The sequence below is a fragment of the Choristoneura fumiferana genome, chromosome 15 (assembly GCF_025370935.1).
Source record: "Choristoneura fumiferana chromosome 15, NRCan_CFum_1, whole genome shotgun sequence".
Taxonomy (NCBI): Eukaryota; Metazoa; Arthropoda; class Insecta; order Lepidoptera; family Tortricidae; genus Choristoneura; species Choristoneura fumiferana.
The window spans coordinates 3,732,796-3,753,954 of record NC_133486.1 but is presented as its reverse complement, the minus strand read 5'-3'; the positions used below and the strand labels follow the sequence as shown (position 1 = coordinate 3,753,954).

Here is a 21,159-nt window from a genome sequence, read left to right as displayed (position 1 = left end):
AAAACAACACAAGGTTCAAGATAGTCTAGTCTAAAATGTTTCTCTAGCATGTGAAATATCCACTTGTTTTTACGTTGTAGAACCTGTTTCTGTAACCATGAAGTTTAATTAGAGAGATTCGCTTAAATTATGGTGTTAAACAACACAGGTTGAGAGTTCACGGATGTCTGTTTTAACTTAATAGCGCGTATATTATTTGTGGACTAACGACTTTGAGATTTTGTACTTGTTTATTATCTTTTTAATGAGTTTGCCTTCATTAAATTCGGCTCTTCAGTTGCTTTCGTGTGGCTGTATGCTTTCTTCGATACTTTTATTCGTGTTTAAAATAATAATGCTAATTCCTGAAATGTCTGTATCCTTAGCCAGTTTCATGTACAGCTTGTGAGCTATCTGCATCTGCCACATTTCGCCTAACCAACAATCACTCGGCCGTTCATTGCTAGACAATAGATCCCAAAAAGGTAAAGTAATTATATTTCAAGTAAAAGACAGTTGTTTCTTTTTATAGTATGTTGTAGGTAAATGCTAATGTATGTAACAGACGAAGCATGTTGCACAGTACCACGCACGAACCGGGGACTTCCGCCGTTTAGCCAGCGACTGTCCATCCGACACGGATACAGATAATCCAGTAACACTTCTACATTCTGTACTCATTCTTATTCTTATTTACTATTTCATAATTTGAAACTGGCGAATTATTTCATATTTCGTTCAGTATTTTATTTCGCTTAGCTTGGACGTCTTTTCTCAGATGATACTCACAGTCCCCAAAGTGACGTTCCCAATCTGCATTAGGCCTGCGTGGGAACTACAGCCCATCTCTCGTTCTAAGAAGACGAGAGTGCCCTGCAGCGGAACCTATATAGGCCGAGATGAGATGACTCACAGTCCCGATAAATTATTAGGTAAAATAGTACAGTGTAGATGTACAAAGTCTATATCTCTTTGTAATACCTGAGCACTCTCACAGATAACTTCGAACAGCCTACCTATCCTACAGCTACAGTACAAGCAAGACCAACGACCGCGTTTATTAGATGATTGCCCCCGCGCCGGTGGACGGTCATTTCGCAGCCACTGGATGTGGATACGTGTCTGTCAATGAATGTTCCGCTCCAGCTGCCATGAAAGCGAAACTGACTATTGACTATAAGTACATAAGGCACGGTGAAACACGGCGGTATATAGGTCCAATGTTTTGTACTCCGAAATCTGTTGGAGATTGATTTCATTGTGATCTATAAACTGCGAAATAAGCGATTTTAGTTACGCCAAAAGGAAGTAAAGCTTTAAGATTATTTTACACGTTTTCGAATCAGGTCAAGCCTGAAGAGGTTAGGCTCATAAATGAAGGTAGTAATAACAAGTAGTGCATGTTATGGTAATGTACGGTGACCGGTTATTATATCTGGCTTTACAGTTGGGACTGGGCATTTGTTCCGGATCAGTTCCCAAAGGGTCAGATCGGGGAACTTGAAGTAGACGTTAACAAAATACTGTTATAAGAGGGAACTCAGGTTTTGCCCATCAAAACGTATAAAAGTATTTTAATGGAATAACTTAGGCATACTTAAATTGACTGTTTCGAGCTATGTTGCTAATAAAAACACAACATTTTCTAAAGTAGGCACCTAATCTAGATCGTAGGTCAAATTCTTAATCTTAATGATTTAGACCTTTTGTTTACAAAAAGTGTTTCATCCAAGCTAGAATCATTCGATTGTTTAACAAAAACACAATGTAATTCGTTCATTCAAACAATCAAGTCGTTTTGTAACGCCCCCCTGCAGCATGCTTGCAAAATACCCGCTAAATAACTAGTAAATAAATTCAACTCATTTATATCATAATAGGCACGCTTGTCAAATCAAATTGCACAATAACTTTAATAAAAACCTAAAAAACGCTAGTGAAAGCGGCGTGGTGTGGTTGTAAAATAAACGCTTATTATGTTCTTATATAAAAAAAAAAAATTAAAAAAAAAATTAAAATTTAAGCTGTTTATTTCAAGCAAAAGAACAAAAATCATTTTACAATCATTAGAGAGTCCTTAATCCTAATTTTAACAGTACATATGACAGTTTGCGTAACAAATGTGAGCGAAGGGACGGATAAATGATGAATGAGGAGATTTCAATGCGACATAAGTGTCCATTATGTTGATTATCCCTAAATCCCTAGCTATACATAGTTTTATTTTTAATGTATTTTATGTCTTTTTGTTTGTATAATTTGAATTTTACAGCTCATTGGTGTTTACTGTAATGCTGTAATTTTTTGTTGGAATAAATAAATAATAAATAAATAAATTATTAATTTTCTACTCGTAGTGTAGCCGACCTGCCTGATATCCTTCTTATTTGCTTCTATTTTTTGCTTATCCACAATTTTGACAATCATCCCAGCCTATATACGTCCCACTGCTGGGCACAGGCCTCCTCTCAGAACAAGAGGGCTTGGGCCATAGTTCCCACGCGGGCCCAGTGCGGATTGGGAACTTCACACACACCATTGAATTGCTTCGCAGGTTTGTGCAGGTTTCCTCACGATGTTTTCCTTCACCTTCGTTTTTGAATTATGACATGAAATGACATTGTCAATGCCAGTCAATGGCACAGTGTGCAGGTAAATGATAATACATAATTCTGTTCGTAGAATTCTAAAAGCTTTGAATTCATTATATAATATAAGATAATAAAGCAATGTACATAAAGTTAAATAAAATACAAATTATGTAATTATTATAGGAACACTGTTTAATGTTTTACCCCCAATGTATTTTTAATGGGTACAGCGAATCGATAACATCAAAATTAAAAAAAAAAAAAAAAAAAACCAACACTAATATTTTTTATAAATGAAATGACACTGCATTCACCAAGAAAACAGTTGTAATAAATAAGTAGTGACTGATTACAATGAAGCATACTTTGTAAATCTATTATCTATAGGTGTCTGCACACAAACTATGAACATATGAACATGATAATAGTTTAACTTATGATTATATTTATTCAGTATGTGTACGTACTGCTGTGCTAACGGTACTTTCACATGGAATTCTCATCTCGTTTTTATAATACATATCGCGAAAGCATATGATCATAGTCAAGTCTTATGTTTTCGCGACTTAAAAACATTGAAACAAGTAATTTCACACAGTTGGCAATAATAAGCAATCATCGTATATCTAATATGATTATTGAAATGTTTTTAGTCTAGCCCGGTCCATTTTTCTACCATCCCAATGTTTTGCTGCACATTAAAGTACCTAAACTAATTTCGCAACAAAAACCTGACATTATATGAATTTGTAAACTATGTTATGTAGGCACTTAAGCTTCCATTAAATTAACTACTGTTCCTATGATCGTTATTTATAATTTCCTTTACTTGTTTTATTACTAACCCTAAGCAATCTGCCAAATTGCTAGCCATTTTATTAACATTGGCAAGGTTACTTTTCTTTAATGCTAGATTATAAAACCTTCACGTAATAAAATATGTTGATGGGTTACCTGGGCGTACTAAAATGCTGTATTGAACTGGTTTTAGAACGTTACAGTGTGATCATCGTTAGAAGATCTGCTAGGGTAGTCAATTCTCTTTATTCGCTTCCTTTTAGTAAGGCTTGGATAAAATTCTAAGACAGATAATGAGTCTAATTACTCCAATTTGTATTTAAAAACAGATAATGAGTAAGTATATATAAGCCGAGTGAGCGTTTCCGGCATGTTCCCTAAGTCTGGCAAAAAGCCATTTCAGTGTCAGATCGCATTCTAGGCCTAGGCAGGTCACACAAACAAACTTTTGTTATTTAAAATAAATTTATCATACATTTAGTATTCTTTATTTGGCAAAACCATAAAGAAACATACGATCATATTCTTGTTCTTATTGTTGTTGTTGGATTATAGAGCATATTTCATATAACCTTGTAGTGTAGGGCATATATAGCAACATACAATGTTGTAAAGCTTGCAATATTTTACTTTAAACCCTTTGACGATAATAAAAAAAACAGTTCATAAATATCCCCAAAACTTACGTATAGTAAGATAACACGACATGGTCTCGATCGAATTCCGGAACCGCGAAATACGGAAGTCCAAGGCCGCACGCACAATGCAAACGGAAAGAATCAGTTTCATTTAAAAAAAACAATGCCATATTAAAAAAATCTAGTGACGTGAATATACGGCCTTGGCCCCCTGTTCATCTGTGACTGTGACGCGCTACAATGGAAAATTAAACAATACCGATGACAATTGACGGATCAACAACAGTTTTAATGCTTATTGTTGAGTGTTGACATTGTATAATTTGGGTTTACGGTAAATCAACATAGCTAGTCCAGTTAAGCTTTCGTTTCTTTTTTTAATGCGTTCAGTTCTAGCGGTGTTAAATATGTTTAGTAATGATAATGTTTGACAATGTATCCTTATAAATAAACTCTACAAAGCTGTATTCTGACGTGGTACTGTTAATCTTTCTGTGAGCTTATGTTTAACTTGTAATATTTGCAGGTGTTTTTTTTAAGTCGCATATTGGCATTGGACTTTACGTTTGGCGGATATATAGTTTGGGTGACAATGCAAGTATAGTCAGAAAAAACTGTCGAAGTAAAATGAAATGATTGTAAAAACTTATTCGTGTATAATTTTTCCTTTTCCCCCATCCAACTTCTACGCATAAAATCTTTAATTGTGTCAATAACTCCCAAAATCATTCTGTTGTTTCATTATAAAGGCTGTTACAAGTTTCCGATTAGAGCGATGATGTTTTCCTCGGGCCTCGTCGCTACATTGACAGCGTGTCATATTTGCATTTAGATTGATTCCATTAAATCGTGGCTCATCGTTGACTTGCTTACTCGGGTAAAGCCGCGTATCCATTAGAGCAGCCTCAGGCCGAGCAGCCTCGAGCCGAGCCATATTTTGTCGGTTTTTTGGCCGTGCTCAAAGGAGCCTCAGTCTGAGCCGTGCCTTTGGCAGCGTCTCCACTTGCGCGGCCTATATAAACGGCATTTTGAGTTCCCTCCGTTGAAGCGTTGCAGAGTATTGCGGCACCAATCTACACGAGCCGCCTTTTGCTTTTCGGGCAAATTGTGGGGAACCCGGCGGGAAACTAGCTTTCTTACACACAGCACAACTCATTATATAATATCGACTGAATCGCAGTCATTCCGATACTGATAACAGCCCAAATCTGCTCGTATGTCACATGACGGTCATCTAATATAATAGTTCGCACAGCTGCAATGTTTTCAGGCGTGACCCTTGTTCTTGGTCGACCTGCAGAAGGAACAGTGCTGAGCGACACACGACCGCGAAGGAACTCGGCATACCAGCGGTATATTGTCGTTTGACTCGGTGCTTCATCATAAATCGAAACAAGTTCGCTGAGACATTTATCTTGAGAAAATTGTGATAAATTATGGCACGGAAATGTTCACGCGTGAGCTCCATTTCTGTTAACGACGTGTCAACTTTAAACCAACATAGTTTTAGTTTTTAAACATTTTTTTTAATTGTTTGAATGTTATTAAGATTCTGAGAGGCCAGTATTCAAATTCTAAAAAAGGTTTTATTGTAACTCAATCCGAAATATTCTATTCCCGATCATTTCAGTGTGCCCCTCGTAATTAGGAACCAAAATTATGCTAATATTACAAAACTGATTTTGTAAGACATCACCTAACTTTTAGCTACTGGTAGGCCTTAGTTTTGTAGTCACTCAAGTTATGTTACAAGCAACAGTTTTTTTTTTGTTACTGTTAGCAAATCTTTTTTATTTTTTTCAGTGAATCAAGTTTGTTATTGGATGTGAACTAAGATGTGAGAGCTGTTAGGAAGTCATAACTCAGCACTAAAGTGAAGACAGTAAGTACTACTAAACTTCTAGTCTATTTTCGTGAGGGAACTTACAGCTTCATAACTTTATTCAACTATTTATATCCATTTGGTAGGTATAGATCTTTTCGTTGATAATTTCTCGGTTGGTAACATTACCAAGTTCAATTGTCTATGAATTTGACTTTCTATATTCGTTGGTATGTGTGGAAGGAAGTTGTTCGGTTCGCAATTTGCAAACCATTTTTTAGCTACTTCCTTTGGTTGATTTAAATTTTGATATACTGCATGTAAAGATTGGATGACAAAACATTGCAAGTAGTGAACGAAAGTACAATCAGGAGCAACGCAACCCTTTATTGTACTAAGTTAAAGAAAGAAACAATTGACACACATTGAGATAAATATAAAAAGGCGAACTTATCCCTTGTATTCTAAATGTTTTTCTTTTCCGCTAAGTTAATTTTTAATGATAATGAGCCAGCTGAATTCTGCACCGCTGAGTGCCAAAACACTGGGATTCTTTAGTATGTCATATCAACATTACCCAGAGAAAGGTTTTACGGTAAGGTAAACGGTATAAGAGCTAATGATTTCAGCCGAAGCCAAGGCCTTGGCGAAAGGCGTAATCTCGTTAGCAGAAGGTAATTCTTTTAGCGGGCCGCAGTTGATGGAGGCCCTTGTTAAGTAGCCCGTGGTGCACGGGTTATGAGTGGAGCGATGTTAGAATGCTTTTGTTTTTCTTAAATGTACTGCTAATAAAGTTACATCAATAACGGTTGAACTTTTTAAATTATAGGCATTCAAACAAATCAAAGAAATCCCCTACTCTCTGATGATATTTCTTTTTAGGTACATTTACTTTTTATATTTATTTCGGTGTTACCCTAAAAGTTCTGAAAATTACAAGAGAAATGTGTCAGTTTTTAAGAAAATGTGGCTTTTTTTTTAACCTAAGAGAATTAAATTGCGGTCTATAAATCAGAAACTATTTACTGCTGCTCCTTATCTTACTATTGGGTAGTTCCCTAAGTTAAAAAAGCATTATATTAAGTCCGTCATTTAAAATATCAGAAAACATTGTACACGTAGTTTTTCTTTTGTCAATCGAACAAAAAATAAGAAGGACCTCAAATTTCGGGAGTGGGCCCGTAATGTCACGCCGTGCCCGTGCTAAAAGGTGTCGCGCAGTGTGACGTCGCGCGAAACTTTCACTGGCTGTATCTCCCTACATCTTTTTTTTATTGGCAATAGAAAAAAATTGTGTCCGATATTTTCTGATAACGACTGTCGTACTAATTAAAATTTTTGGACACTACCCCAATTAAACTTACTGTATTGAATTGAAAAAATACTAGGCTACTTTCAAAAGTAGCTTCAGACGTATTTAGGCTGAATTACAATACTATGACTTGCAAGGCTTATTGAACCCCTAAAAAAAATGTTTCATTTTGAAACTGCCCCCGTGTTTACGCTGCCTCGCTTCCCTTGCACCGCTGACAATCTTGTCACAAACAAAACAATAGGCGTAGCCACGGCGCATGCGCCAAACAATACCTTCGCTTCAACACCGTAAGACCATAATTTATATCATTAAGTACCCCTAGCTGTATTACCTCGCTTTACTGACACTGTTACCCGCGAATTATATGACACTTCTGCCCATTCGGTTTATTGTCTGTGAAATTGATTGACATAGAGACCTTGTTTACGGCGATTCGGGCCTTTTTTTACGAGAAAGTTTTATGAAGGGTATTAATTGTAACTAGGTCTGAAGAGTTTTTACATTTACAGTCGTTATACATTCAGTTTGCTAACTTGGGGGGGTGGCAGACGTGAGCTTGCCTTCGGAATCCAAAAGCTTAATGGTTACTTGACCTGAAATGTATCTATATTTCAGAATTAAATTATTATTCTTTTATTTTTTATTTATGACGTTAGAAGCATTCTACACTTCCACTGAACATTATATCTACTACGTATTACGTAGTTAGTGTTTAGTTTTGTAATTGAGGGACCCCATACATCCCTGTATTATTATTATTATTTTGTATTTTTTCTTTAATTGTATACTGTAGTTTTAAGTATTTTATTTGTAATTATTTTATTTTGAAAAAAATACTCTCTGCCAAGTTTCTTGCGACGCATTCTTCTTGGCAATGATGGTGTTTCCGAAAGCGCTGGTACATTAAAAAATTACGTGTAAAAGTGCCCATTGCGGCCTATTTACTGAATAAACGATTTGAATTTGAATTTGAAATTTGAGTTATATGCATCAATACTGACGTAAGGAATATTTTGTATAATCTAAACTATCCTGTCCTACTGATATTACGGAGGATACAGAGGATACTGAATAAATGAAAAGTTTGTCGGCGAAACAAAGGACAGAACACCCACTCAGGCCTGTCATCCTTTCTTCACTCGCTGATTAAGGCTACGTTTCCACCAGAGATGTGCGAGGATGTGTTGAGAGGAATGTGTTTTTCATGTACCAATAGAAACGCTTCATTTACCTATCCTCGCACCGCACAGCTCTGGTGGAAACAACTGAGCGGTACAAGGATAGGTAAATGAAGCGTTTCTATTGTTTTATGAAAAACACATTCCTCACAACACATCCTCGCATATCTCTGGTGGAAACGCAGCCTTAAGTTCTGTGTTTTTTTTAGTGTGCAGGATTGCTGAAGTAAAGTTGTCACACGACTCCACAACTACTGTGATATTCTTCACAGTCGGAGCTTAAATTGCGAAATATGTTTTATACTTGTGATAACTTAAAAATATCTTCCGTCAAGTTAATATCTTCAGTGAAAGGTTGACCTCACGTGCCTTTGGATAGGTACCGCATAATGAGTACATCGTTAGCATAAAAGTTTTCTATTTTGAGAAACCATTAATTGGCCGCAACGCCGCCCGACTCTTCCTAGTAGTTAGTTAACATAGCAACCTCTAACACTCGAACTATGTAATTATTAACTGTACTCATATTAAATTTATTGAGCATCACATTTTCTCACCGTTAGCACAAATTCCAAGGAAATGAGACCAAAAAGCACGTTTTTGTATAGACCTTCGTAATAATTATTAACATTTTCTTTGATGGAATATCTATAAATGGGCGAAGCATGATTCAATTAACTCCCCGTGATCCGTTACAAAGCTACGGTTTCAATCAAATTTACTTTAAATGCCAGTTAATCCTTTTTGATTGAATTTCATTTTCTGCTCAGTATTGGAATACTGGGCTGGAGCCCTGCACTGAATTTGCTATTCTGAAACCGGTGTACCTACTGCCGTTTCGGAAAAATATTTATCGCCCAATTTCACTTCCCATAAAACTTATCGCAGTAGTTTCATTTCCCAAACGAATCTTTAGCATATTTACATTTCGCATTTTATTCATTTGGTCAAATTATCATTTGGCATAATTTTACTTTGTCAAGTTTTATTACGACAAACGTTTATTAAGCAAACGTTTTCTTTTGGCTAATATTATATTCCAAAAAAAAATGTTTGTTCAAAATGACACTTCGCACACGAACCATCCTCAGAAACCAACTGCTACCAGAAAAGTAGATTAGGTTAGGGTTAGAACTGCTTCCCCCACAGAAACGAACTGCTATCAGAAAAGTAGGTTAGGTTAGAACTGCGTCCCCCACAGAAACGAACTGCTAAGTAGAGTAGGTTATTAAGCCATGCAATAAATATTTTGGGAAGAGTACGTTATGCCAAACGATACAATTTGACTAAATAATACTTGGTGATATGAAATATGACTAAGTAATTATTTATGAAACAATAATTTGCCAAACAAAAATTTACTAACTGTGAAATTGCGATAAGTTGTTTTAGCAAATGATTTTTTGCCAAATGATAAGTTGAGTAAAATATTTTGGGATGTGATACTTTGGGAAAAGTTTTTTGCCCATACATTTTAGTAATCCTCTGAAACCATTTGAAGGGTTTAATTCTTAAACAAGCAAATATATATAATATTATTGTAAAATAACTAGCGCTCGCAGCTTTGCCTTCGTTGCAAAGTGGAAATTTTCCCGTTAGAACTTCACAAAATCCGTGGTACCTTTTTGTATGCTTAGATGTCTATGTATAAATTATTATTTTTTAAGTCTAAGAGTTCGGGCTGGGCGTTGGCGAGTCATTCTGCCAAAGAATTTTTCACTTCTCATGCTCGTAAAGTTCGTGTTTATGCTGAATCTAGGCGACACAAAATGACTTCTTATGCTCTAGTGCATAACGTAAAATCTTCGTCTAAGACCAAGGAAATCAGGTCAAAGAATCCTTATTGTACACCAGAAATAGTAAGCAGTACAGAAAACAGATACACAGAGAAAAAAAAATTACAAGGTAAGCAATAGGCGGCCTTATCGCTTAAGAGCGATCTCTTCCAATCAACCTTTTTCACAGAAAAAAGGAGGGACTCGTTTACAACAGGTGGTGCATCAAAAAAGTATATCATATTTATTTTTTAAAATTAATTAAATCAAAATAAATTAATAGAACTAAATATTTATAATTATATTAACAATTAATGAAAAATAAAAGGAACCTAGTAAGTGAACTATGTTTCCTCTGTTGTTATTTCATCTCCTCGCAGTTGAAGTGAAAAGCAGTGTAAAACTCGAGAATTAAACCCATTTTACACTCGACACATGTCTATGGCTATATAAACGTCTCGGTTAAAATAAATAAATAAATAAACGAAGGAGGAAGTTGACCGTTTGCATTTTCCGCTTTTCCGTCAGCACTTCTGAAACCCAGTGCGTTTGATCCTTTAGTAACTTGAAAAGATCTCACTCGCCTCTTCTTATTTTCAGTCATTATTATTATTTAATGTCATCTTTCGATTTGTTACTAAACTTTATTTTTATTAGCGCACGCATTACTTTTTCCTTTACAAAAACAAATTGCACCATATCACGAACATGTTCACGCTTCAACAGCCCGTATTAATAAATTCAACTCCTGCGCACACTAATCGTGTAAATCGCGAAGGGTCGAGTTACATTACACTTGTGCTGTCTCTTCCTTGAGGCAGGTCGGGACGGCATTCCGCGGTAGCCATAGAATAATAACATGCCATAGTAAAACAGAATGAACACAATTTTCCTGGCACTTGACTTCGGTATGTCTAAAGCGAAGCCAACGAGACGAGATATACTTCATCTTTGTCTGATACGTCATTATTACTGTTTCGCTCCCTTTCTGTCTCATAACATTATTTATTTCTTATCGTTGGCTTTGCTTTAAGCTGATTACAATCATTGTCATTGCATCTCTGACGTTAAGATAATAAATTAATTGGTTCATCTCTTCCCCACGTGTAAATAAAACGTAACGTAGTCAAGTATTTTCTTTGCGTTGGGCAAATAAAACCGTCAGTGGCTAACGAAATTTTTTGCAAACCTAACATTGGACAAAATCATAGGATTCTGTGAATAGTCCAATACTATTGAAAGTATTTCTATTCTATGCCGTGAGAGTTAATTCGCAGGCAAATCCAAAAAAGAGAAACAATTATGTCTATCACTCAAGGGGATACCTACCCCACCCCGGGCAGTGCCATTTCGGGTTACTCAAAGTGGGGTTCGCTATTCGACGTTAGGGGGTTCGCGACAAGGTTTACGTGACTCCAAAAACCACCAGGCTGCAAGACTAGCAAGATGATTAAGATTGGTTTTTGGAGTCTTTTTTATTTTTAGTTTCTCCATCAGTCAATTTTATTACTTTCTTTGGTTCGCTATCGTCTAGAAACTTTAACAGGGGTACGTGGAGCCATAATGTAATTATTCTGAAGTCAGTAAAGAACCCATGTCCTCCCGGTCTTTTCGTGAACTTATGGCGGACAACCAATAACTAATTCGAACTAAAATCGCTGACTTTATTCTAAAAGTATATATTTTAAGTTCCTCGTCTGTTTATACAGCAAGCTTTGACAGAAACTCGTAGTCGCAATAAACCCGTTTTAATATCCGCAATAGTTCAGCAACCATTTAGCTTAATCCCCTACGTGAACTTAATAATGTTTTCAGCTCTAGCTGAGGCGTTTAATAAGTATAAAGTATAATTTTTATGCCACTAGCACTTAAATAAACACTTTGCTATTAAAGTGAGGCTGGTTCAAGCGAAGTGTAAATTAAACCCAATATGTGCTTACGTGCAATTTTTTTTAATTTAAGTTTTAATCTCATAGTTATTTCCAGTGGTGATTGCTTATAAAATGGCGTGTTTATGTTGGAACTTTTTTATCATAGTTTTGTTGCTAGCCTCTGATAGCTTTTACAGCTTACTGGAGAAATCTAGCTGCCGAATGGACTCTCGCCTATTCGCGTAGATTCTTGCCAAGCTAATATTTTAACTTCGCATGCCTAAGGGTACTTCTGCTATATTGAGTCGACATTAGACTTTGGACGCTAAGAAAAATACTCAATGCAGGCAGTCAAACGGATTTTTATGGTACACTAGCTTTTGCCCGCGGCTTCGCCCGCGTGGAATTCAGTTATCGCGCGCTGTTCCCTCGGGTCCTGCATTTTTCCGGGATAAAAAGAAGCCTATGTCACTCTCTGGCCCATAAACTAGCTCTATGCCAAAAATCACGTCGATCCGTCGCTCTACCACATTCTAAGAAATAAACAATTTATATTTTATATTTCTGTTTCGACGTGAAAGACGGACAAACGTACAAACACTCACACTTTCGCATTTACAATATTAGTATGGATTTTTTAATGTTTACTGTGTTTCATCGCTATTGAGTTAGTTTTAAAGAGACGTACTTATCGACCAAATTACCTACTATTTGTAAAACGTGATGGCCGTGCAGAATGTCTGTAACAGAAGAAAAATTCACGGTGCATTTCTAAGTCGCAAGAAGTTACGTATTAGGCGATTGCGCCCTCTTTATTCTGCTCGACGCAGCCTCGTCATTCTACCGGCAATGTGCAATCTTTCAACCCCAGAAAAAAGTTTTAATGACCTAATCATGAATCATGCCAGTAGATACCCAACTCGGTTTTTAAAAGTCATTCTGACTTTCGATTACAACTAAAACATTATTATTTTCAAATTTTTGTTAATATTCTTAGAGCAATTTTGTAGAAACATTGTTAATAAATAGTTTATTAAGAAAAAGTATCACTAATAATAATGTACATTCAAGAATAATATTATGTACATTCAAGAAACTACAACTGTATTTATTTCCAGCTGTGACAGTTGCGGCGCTTTGAAACTCTACGCCTTTGTACATCTTATTATCCTGTGTTCTGTTATTTTCATGTGTTTTATGTACAATAAAGTTTTTTACAATACAATACAATACTCTAACATTGCGATGTTAAAGATTTTCACAACGATCTTTTAGCCTTTTAGCGTCGCCGGCGCCGCAGTACGAAAGGATTTCCGGAAAATATCACCTTTATTTATTACAAGAGCTGTGCTTTTGTGAAACTGCGCTGAAACCCGTTTTGACTACACAATTGCTGAGCTATGCAAAATATAAATCCTTTTGTCCGTCGGAAAATAACTGGGGCATTCCTTTGCCAGGGACAACAATGAATTTGGCATTCTATACCAATGTGAATAATGATGTAGCGTATTGTAGAGAAAAAAGACAAAATTTCACGCTTTTACAATCGCAATTGCAAATGAAATAAAGCGTTACTGATTATTAGTTCGTGTGCGTCGTAATTTGCGGAAATGCAAGTGTTTGAAGCGTAAGTCTTTTCTAATTGGATTCGTCCCACAAACGCCTTTAAACATCACTATTTGGCTGGTTGTTGGAAATGAGGCTCAACGACGTGTCTTACCTATTTACTTGGAATATCTTCAATGGATTTATCTACTACTTATGCTACTAGGCCCAGCAATATAATACAGTGTGTTACCGGCAGCGAGACATTTTTTAAGGGAGGTTAAAGTAACGTTTTTCTTTAACTTAACCATGACATTAAATTTCATTAATAAACAAGTGACAGCCGATTATTATTACTTGTCAATTTACTTTTGCTGGCAATTATAATTTTGTTAGAAAATTAACAAAGTTATTAATTAAATTAATGTCATGTTAGTTATAGAAATACGTTACTTTAACCTCCCATTAAAAAAGCCTGGCTACCGGTAACACACTGTATAAATGTGTTGTGTGTGATTTAAGTGAATATGAACAAAAAATACAAATACTATTTCCTGCATTTCAATGATCACCTTAATTTCAAAATAATCCTTTGACATTTGTAGCAATTGGACACTTGATCAATTCCTTAAACGGCCAAGGCCGCTCAGAGATATGCCACGAACGTTTGACTGCACCGGTTCCGAGACCATTTAAACGAAACGCAACATAACTATATCTAATACACATCTATTATGGACGTGTTTGCAACCGCAGACCGCATTCCATCGCCTGAAATCGTCCGCGACTGGTCACTGGTGACCGCACCAGGGGCCATGGCTTATAGTGTAACACTCATAATATCTACATTTATACGTAAAGTAAGATGAAAAATGAGGATTGCAAAACTGTTTTACAACCTCAAAGACTACCATTATACCTACTTTAACCACCAGCCTTTTAACTAGGACATCAGCGGTGCTGGGGACAGCTTCTATTTGTATTCATTTATACACAAATATGATCACAAAATAATTTAGCATATTTGATTCTAAACACATGAAAAAAAATTGTATTGGGTAAACCACGCATCACGGTGTATCGAGGACCTGGGCTTAATCCAGAAGTTCAATGTTAATAACTTCCATTTTTTTAATCGTAGCTACATAACTGTTTAGACTGTTTTTAGGAACAAAGCATCAGCATTTTTATGAGTTCAGACTCCGGAAGTACCTAATATAGCTTTTGCGTCAAGTGATCATAAACAGCTTTTGTTTATTGTCACTGTCATAGTCCATGTAACGTACAGTCAAATGCATGTATTTATGCACTTAACATTAAGGTCGTGTATACATATTTTTGTAACTTTGGACGTGTCGATACTGTCGATATCTTTGCACTTGACTGTACCTGGGGTACTTGCCGTACAGGATAATTTACAAAAGTAAGTATCCATTCGCTCAGTTCCACGTCCAGGTCTGTAATGTACGCCTCAGCCTACCTTGCCGGCGATGACAGTAGGGAGATATGTAAATAACCTAGCGAATGTAGGTAGACACCAAGAGGAAAGGTTTTTGCCCAGCAGTGGGACGCAAATATAGACTGAGGAACAAATTAATACATCTGTTTCATGACGCTGTGGGTCTTGCAGTAAAGTTAGCTTCTATCTAGTTAAACACTCCTAACCGAAAGATTATCTCTATCAGCAACAACTTAACTATCGAAATTTTCTTCAATTAGTTAATTTATAGAACTGGTGGTTCTCACATTGCTAGGCCAATATCACAATAACAATCAAAATTGAAACTCTCACCTCCACGCAGTTCACTATTGCATTACCTAACATTACAAATCTACAGACTGGTGTCCTTATGATTTTTTCCTCCACCAATAAACTCGCTGCGGTTAACCCCCTACTTCTTTGCTTTCATTTCATTTTTTTAAACAATTAATGTACATAAAACAAAGCAAACAAACAAACAACAACAACGAAGATTGTGTTACTATATACAGCTAGTAACAGACAGGAGATTTTTGATAAAATGTTACCCCAAAACACACGCAACATTACCCACACTGAGCTTGCTCTTCGCAATATGTGACTAACGCATTGATTAGCCGTGTGTGCGTTAACTTCCGGCGTCGATTTGTTTTCCTCGGGGAAATCGTAGCGCATAGGCGGAACGGTTCCGATCTCTAGACTCGCTGAACCCCCAACCTTTAGTAAGTGCTATTAATTGAGGCTTAAGTAAAGTTGGAAGTGAATCGAGCGCCTACTCCAAATCTATGTGCACAACATGTACTAAGTATATCACTTTGTTCATTGTTTAGCTTACAAATATGCTTGCTGTTACTAAAGTACCGATACTCTCTGGAATAGAAACCACTGCACGTCACTGTATGAGGAACATCAGAAACATAAGATTTTTTTTTTTTATCTACCTGCCTCTCTAGTCACAGTAATGGACTATGGAATCTGCTTGCAAGTTGCAATTGTCGTGGAAAGAAAGATCATCTTCATTATACTGACAAAGTCCGTGTGAAAATGTAAAATATTTGTTTGATCACGCACGCTTGTTAGCTCTAATGTTAATGTTAGGAGTAACATGGCTGTCGGCAATCACTTCAAATATATTTGAAATTCTGTAAATGCCTTCGAGGCGCTGTGGATTGTTTAAAAAAATGCAAACACCTTTTAAATGATCACGTCAAATTACTGTCCAACTTAGCTGTAGGTAGTGTAATTTATCATCAGCAATGGTGCATCAAAGAGCAAGAGATCAAGAGCTTTTGAAAAATCTCGAAAGTTTTACTTTAAATTAGATCACACACATTGTACGAGTATACGATCTATCAGAGTCTGTGTGTGAAATAAATACAAAACCGGCAAGTTAACGGTTGCAAATAAATGTGAAGTTGAGAATCAATTGGCATACTTGACGTCCCCAATCCACACTAAGACCTCTTGGGAATTATAGCACAGTTATATAAATTGTCAGAATATCCGTACCCAACATTGATCGGAACTTAAATAGTTTTGTTCTATATTTATTACTATCCAAAAAATCAATGTGAAGGATTGGCTGTTCCCAAACATGGAAATTGACGTGCAAGTCACGTTTCAAGGCCGTCCTAACTATATTTGCTTGGCGTCCCTCTGACATGTTGAGTGGGTGAACCGCACACCACCCAAAGTTGCCTTTGTAAACGTTTTCTCATTTTGGAAAGTGTGTGTAAACACTACGTCCTGAAACATGAAAAACATAAAGTTGAGTAGCAAATTCAATTCAGAATAATTCTGAAACAAAACTGCGCCTCGTAATCCCAATTTCCCAGCAGAATGTCGCATGAGAATTTCTGAACAACGATCTAGTTAAAAATATAACGGTTCATTGGATTCCTAAATGCAGATGAAATAGGGTGAACACGAAACTTGGTCAGAAGCGTGCTTTTAATGGGGGTCAAAGGAACCATAAGAGCAGTTAGAGCGACGCTACACGCTTGCATGCCCATCCTGTATAGTATAGACTAGTATGGCGCTGTGCACAGGCACGTGCGTGCAGGGAGACAACTTCGTTTTGGTCAAAAATATGAATAACGTCTCGTCCTAGGCATTTCGTGCAATAGTTACCCGCTGAAACTAGAAATATCATGTAGAATATTTTAATATTCAAAGACATACCCAAAGGCCTCTTTGCCAAACGTTTAATAAAATTTAGATAACTCTTGACGTTATCAGTTAGCAAAATGTTTCCCCAAACCATTACACTAATAGCAATAATGATAAACCTCGCTTTCGCTATCATAGGCGATTGCCTAAAGTAAATGAGCTTTAGGTAATTCGTCCCCACAGACTCGGATGTCTGAGGTACATTCGGAAAGTTTTTATTTGCTACCAATCCAATATGAAGGATGACATCTGAAACTTAAGAACTTACCCTTTTACTCTATAAGGTAAAGACTATCGAGTGCAAGAGATAGCAAATTTATATTTACTGTGTTGTATTCTATTGTTGTGTGTTGCTTGCGCTTGACATTGGTTTATTGGATCCCCCACAGTCTCTCATTAATCAATGTGGAGGGAGAAGTGTAGGTTGAACGAAGCGCATATGTATGTACCTACTATTAACTGATTTGTTTCAGTTTGTAGGCGATTCTCAATGTAACCTATATGTATTATACTGAACTAGCCGTTATCCGCGATTCCATCCGCGTAGAATTCGGTTATCGCTATCCCGCGGGATCTATATGCAATTTTCCGGGATAAAAACTATCCCATGTCCTTCCCCGAGACTCAAACTATCTGTATACCGAATTTCATCTAAATTGGTTAAGCTGTTTAGACGTGATGAAGTAACAAACAAACAAAACAGACTTACAAACTTTCGCATTTATAATATTAGTGGGATAGTGGGATATGCATCTGAATTATGCTTTTTGAGTTTTTAATAAAGATAACCATCTATTAATCAATCTACGCTCCCTAATACTCAATTTCCACCGTAAAATCAGTCAACGCAAGTCTTGAATGCACAACTGTTCTTTGGCTTTGAATTTTTCATTTCATCTGCGTGCGTCCTTGGTTTTCATATTTGCTACTCTCTTTATCTCTTACAGACATTCCGCGACATTGGTGCTCTATATTTTCGGTATCTCTTGATACTTTGTTTTTTATCCTACCTTTCTTTTCTTCCATCATGACGTGCCTTTGGAACTTATCTTGACCACTGAGGAAAGTAAAATACGCCATATCAAACATAACACCCACGTGTTCTGTAGTCGCGTAACGTCGCATTTTACATATTAAAAACCTTTACTTTCACTAAAATAAATCATTGACTCGCCATGCTAACTACTGTTCACTCTTCCCCGTACTTGGTTGATCCGCACATTTTGAATAGATCATATATATCATTAACTCTAGCATCGTGAGAAGTATTTTTATAGCTTTAACGCGTTGTGACGTCATTTGATGACCTTTTCTCCTCGTCATAAGACGTATATTCGTTTGAGCTATTAACCTATAGTGTTTTTATGTTCGGCTGTTTTTACAGTGCAGCTGCGTAAACTCCCGAGTGGGCATTAAATATGTATGCTTTGATTATTACATACAAGTGTGTCAGTAGAATATCGTTTGCAGTGATCTTGAATTATATATGTATACTAGTTAAATTGACCTTTGATTTAATAAGAAAGAAAGAAGAAATTGCCCTTTTGCCATTTCGAGCGACAATGTCTATTCCTTTTTTTTTATTTCAGTCTGCCTCGTGTCTCTATATGGAGTATGTTTTATTTAAGAATAATTTGAGTTCGTAGCTTGGAACCACAATCTCCACGAAAGGCGTGGCGTGGCGTCACAGACGCTGTAAAATACAGTCGAGAAGGATTCGCATCGCAACCCAACCGGTCGTTTTCACCTGAGTCGAGAATGACATAATGTGTCTTATAGAAAAGAGGAAATGGCACTATGACCACATCGTGTAGGTATTTATATATCTACAGCACAACAGTTACAATGCTCGTTCATTTCTATTGAAAAATCACAATCAGGTAACACAATAGCATCCGTGCGAACGACACTAACTAACACTAAAGCATAAGAATATGAGGACTGTGAATCAACCACTAACACTCGTTACAAGGCCGTCAAGTTTACACGCCGGTATTCTTTTTAAAAACAATAAATTCCTTCGAATTTCAAACGCCATAGAGTTGAGAATTAATTTTGGTAACCGCAGTGTTGTCTATGTGTTAACGTGTTCTAGGCATTCAGTTTATCAGTCAGTGTCGGTGCGCGGCCGTATCGAGTTTCTTGTCCAGTGGAAACCAAGAGTGTCCGAAGCTACTAAGAAGACGTGACCGTAGACAACAGTTTTTTTGTTTTTGCTAAAAAAGTTATTTAAGCGGCGACTACTACACGGGGTCATTTCGAAGCACCCCAGTGGATTGAAATACCGTTGTGGAGTGTTGAGATTTTTATGGCAAAGCAGCGGTGCAAAACATTTTTTCAAGTCTAGCGGACTTTTTTCTTTGTGCAGAAGGCTTTTTTTTAGATAAGCGTAATTTATAGCCCGGTGATGTAAAGTTCGAAGACGCCCCGGTTGATAAGGCTGCATTGTGACATCATCGTCATCGCCCACCTTTAAAATCGGCATGGAATCTTTGAAATTTTAACACCTGCTAACTGACCTTGAGTGCTACGTTCAAAACAAGATTAATTTAACATTGATTAGACTAAGTCTAGGAACAGATGATTTTTTTAGTTTTATACTTTCAACTTTGATTGTTTAACAGTTAAGAGATTCCATAGTTGAGACTTTATGGGGCTGTAAGACGAGTCCTATAGGACACTTCATAAATTGCGTCAAAATCTAACTTGTGGTATATGGAGTAAAAGCGTTTCTTTACGTTAATTATGACGTTTGGTGTGAATGTGTGAAGCCAGTGGCAATGGAGGCTGTAGACTGAAACAATTTCTTCAACTACTGTTGTAGTCGCTACAATCATGTTAAAAATTATACCTTCCGTTTGGCCGCAAATGGGACGTAAACTTGAGCCAAGAGTCGTGACCTGCAAGTTTTTCAGAATTATGAACTAAATAGATAATTGGAAATTTAAAAACTAGTTATCATATATATTCTTTTTGACGCTTTTAAATAGCTGGATACTATAAAGCGCCGGTGTGCCTTTTTAAATAAAGTTGCACTAAACAAGTGTTTCAGTAGAAAATATTACCTATAGGTATAAACGCTCGGTAGCTACCTGGTACAGATTTTTCATAACCTGGTACCTATCAGTATTGAAGTCCAACTTGCTTCTCCGCGTGACGTCACGGCGCATCCTCGCGCACACGCATGACTCGTCCGCGAATAGATCCGCGTTGTTTACACTCGTTATCACTCTGTAACCGTGGGAGTAGATCTGTGATCTGACGTGCTCGCGTGCTCATCTCCACTCGCACCATCCGTCGCTTTCCCACACTATTAATCAGAAAAGGACTGATATACTTATTGTCTTCGTGAAATAAGAATGTTGTAGTCTTTGAGATTTCGACACACTCGCTCGTCAAACGGATAACGGACACTTGGGAGTGTTATAGACTTGTGGTCCAGAGCGAAGTGTTGGTTGTTTTGTTTCACGTTGCTTTACGACTTATTGGTGAAACTTTTCGTATTGGGAATAGTCTTGTTTGTTACATTACAGCACTGATTTACTCGTAAGTTCGTTGAGCAGCGGTTTCAGGTTCACCATAAAGTGCTTGAAGATTCTACTTATCTCAGTGGTTTGGTTTGTCTTATAAGTTATTTAGCCCCAGCTCTTATTTTTATACGTGTCTATACGTACATCTCACTAAGTATTATCCTCTTATAAAATTTAATTAGCCAACATGTGTTTTTTCATTAAGGATTGTGTTATGCCAACAAGATCTCATCACACTATGTGAATCTGTGCTTGAAATATAGTGATTAGACAATCGTAGTGTGACAAGTGACGCCATTACAGTTGTGTGATAATTGCTGTGAATATGACTCTCCAAGTGAGGAACGGGCGGCGAAAGAAGTGCAACGGGAAAATGCATCACATGTTACAGTATGTTAGGTAACGTATTTATTATAGCACGATAAATAAAATGTTGATATGACAAATATACTCAGCGGCACAAAAGGT

The 21,159-nt window shown here is 36.8% G+C and overlaps 1 protein-coding gene across 5 annotated transcripts in view; it reads left to right on the top strand.

Annotated features, from left to right (window-relative positions):
* The window catches only part of Synd (protein kinase C and casein kinase substrate in neurons protein Synd), a 108,137-nt gene that overhangs the window by 19,901 nt on the left and 67,077 nt on the right, over positions 1–21,159 (top strand). For 3 of the 5 annotated variants that reach the window (XM_074098705.1, XM_074098704.1, XM_074098703.1), the window contains exons 1-2: positions 19,272–19,352; positions 20,897–21,090. The exons of 1 other annotated variant lie outside the window; for it this stretch is intronic. In XM_074098705.1, coding sequence (XP_073954806.1) covers positions 21,017–21,090 — 74 coding nt within the window. In that variant the 5' untranslated portion in view covers positions 19,272–19,352; positions 20,897–21,016. Of the gene's footprint in view, positions 1–5,809; positions 5,889–19,271; positions 19,353–20,896; positions 21,091–21,159 lie in introns of those variants that run through there. One more of the 5 variants, XM_074098707.1, reaches the window with a different exon arrangement.